The 1,515-nt window shown below is 68.4% G+C and overlaps 1 protein-coding gene across 1 annotated transcript; it reads left to right on the top strand.

Annotated features, from left to right (window-relative positions):
* Positions 1-47: 47 nt before the first annotated feature.
* LOC114073660 (post-GPI attachment to proteins factor 3-like) lies at positions 48-1,088 on the top strand (the record flags this gene model as incomplete). Its single annotated transcript, XM_027911385.1, has 3 exons — positions 48-242; positions 752-849; positions 936-1,088. Coding segments are annotated over exons 1-3 (444 nt in total), but the record flags the coding sequence as incomplete, so codon positions are not given.
* Between the last annotated feature and the right edge of the window lie 427 nt (positions 1,089-1,515).

Here is a 1,515-nt window from a genome sequence, read left to right as displayed (position 1 = left end):
GCGCGCGCCGTGTCCGGGGCGGACCCGGAAGCGGCCGGGCCGGGCGGCGATGGCGGCGCGGGCCCCGCTGCTGCTGCGGCTGCTGCTGCTGCTGGCGGCGGCCGCCGGCCCGGCCCGCGGCTCGCAGGGGGACCGGGAGCCGCTGTACCGGGAGTGCCTGAGCCGCTGCGAGCTGCAGAACTGCTCCGGAGCCGCCCTGAGGCACTTCCGGGACCGCCAACCGCTCTACATGGGCCTGACAGGTACCGCCCCCCCCCCCCCCGCGCACCTATTGGCTGGAGCGGCGCGGGGAGACGCCCACCCGGGGCGGGGTCGTGTGGGGACACGCCCCTGTCACCAGGCCACGCCCCCGCCGGGAGGGACTGGGGAGCACTGGGGGGACTGGGATCTGACTGGGGAGCACTGGAGTCAAACTGGGGAGGGACTGGGATCCAACTTGGCAGCACTGGGGAGGACTGTTCATACTGGGATGTGCTGAGCTGTGTAGTGGGATCACTGGGCCCTACTGGGGGGCCACTGGGCCATACTGGGAGCTGCTGGGCCGTGATGCTGGCCCCCCACATGGGGACAGCCAGGTGCCCTTCCAGCTCCCAGCACAGCCCTGGGCAGGGGTGGGATGTCCCCAGTGCCACAGGGCGAATCCCCCGCGCTGCCCCTCCCGCGGCGCCCCCAGTGCCGCCTGCCGGCGCATACTGGTGCGTACTGGTGGGCACTGGGAGGCGCTGGCGGCTCAGCATCGCCGTGCCCCCAGGCTGGACGTGCCGGGATGACTGTCAGTACGACTGCATGTGGCTCACGGTGCGGCTCTACCAGCGCGGGGGTCACCGCGTGCCGCAGTTCCACGGCAAGGTGAGCCCGGCCGGGGGGGTCCCGGCGCCCCACGGGGGGCGTGGGAGGGTCCTCCCGGTCCCGCTGACCCCGCTTTGCCCCCGCAGTGGCCGTTCCGGCGGTTCCTGTGTTTCCAGGAGCCCGCCTCTGCCCTCGCCTCCTTCCTGAACGGCCTGGCCAGCCTGGTGATGCTGCGGCGCTACCGCGCGGCCGTGCCCCCCACCGCGCCCACCTACGGCACCTGCACCGCCTTCGCCGGGGTGAGACCCGCCTGCCCGCCTTCCCCTCCACCCGCCACCCTCCCTCTGCCCTCCTTTCCCTGCCTTTTCCCTTCTATTCCCTTCCTTTTCCCCTCCTTTCCCTTCCTTTTCTTCTTCTTTCCCTCCCTCTGCCTTCCTTTCCCTTCCTTTTCCCCTCCTTTCCCTTCCTTTTCCCCTCCTTTCCCTTCCTTTTCCCCTCTTTTCCCTTCTTCTCCTCCTCCTTCCCTGCCTTTTTCCTTCCTTTTCCTCTTTTCCCCCTTCCCCTCCCCTTCCTTCTTCCCTTCCTTCTTCCCTTCCTTCTTCCCTTCCTCTATTTCCTTCCTTTTCCACTTCTTTTCCCCCCTTTTCCCCCCATCCCCTTTCCCCCTTGTCCCCCAATTTCCCCTCCCCTTTCCCCCTAGCTCTTTTCCATAACCAGCTGATCCCA

Source organism: Empidonax traillii, unplaced genomic scaffold (assembly GCF_003031625.1).
Source record: "Empidonax traillii isolate 1590-97213 ecotype Southwest subspecies unplaced genomic scaffold, ASM303162v1 scaffold8712:size9494, whole genome shotgun sequence".
NCBI classification, from domain to species: Eukaryota; Metazoa; Chordata; class Aves; order Passeriformes; family Tyrannidae; genus Empidonax; species Empidonax traillii.
Note: the sequence above shows the minus strand (reverse complement) of the source record. Positions and strands in the feature narration are given on the sequence as shown.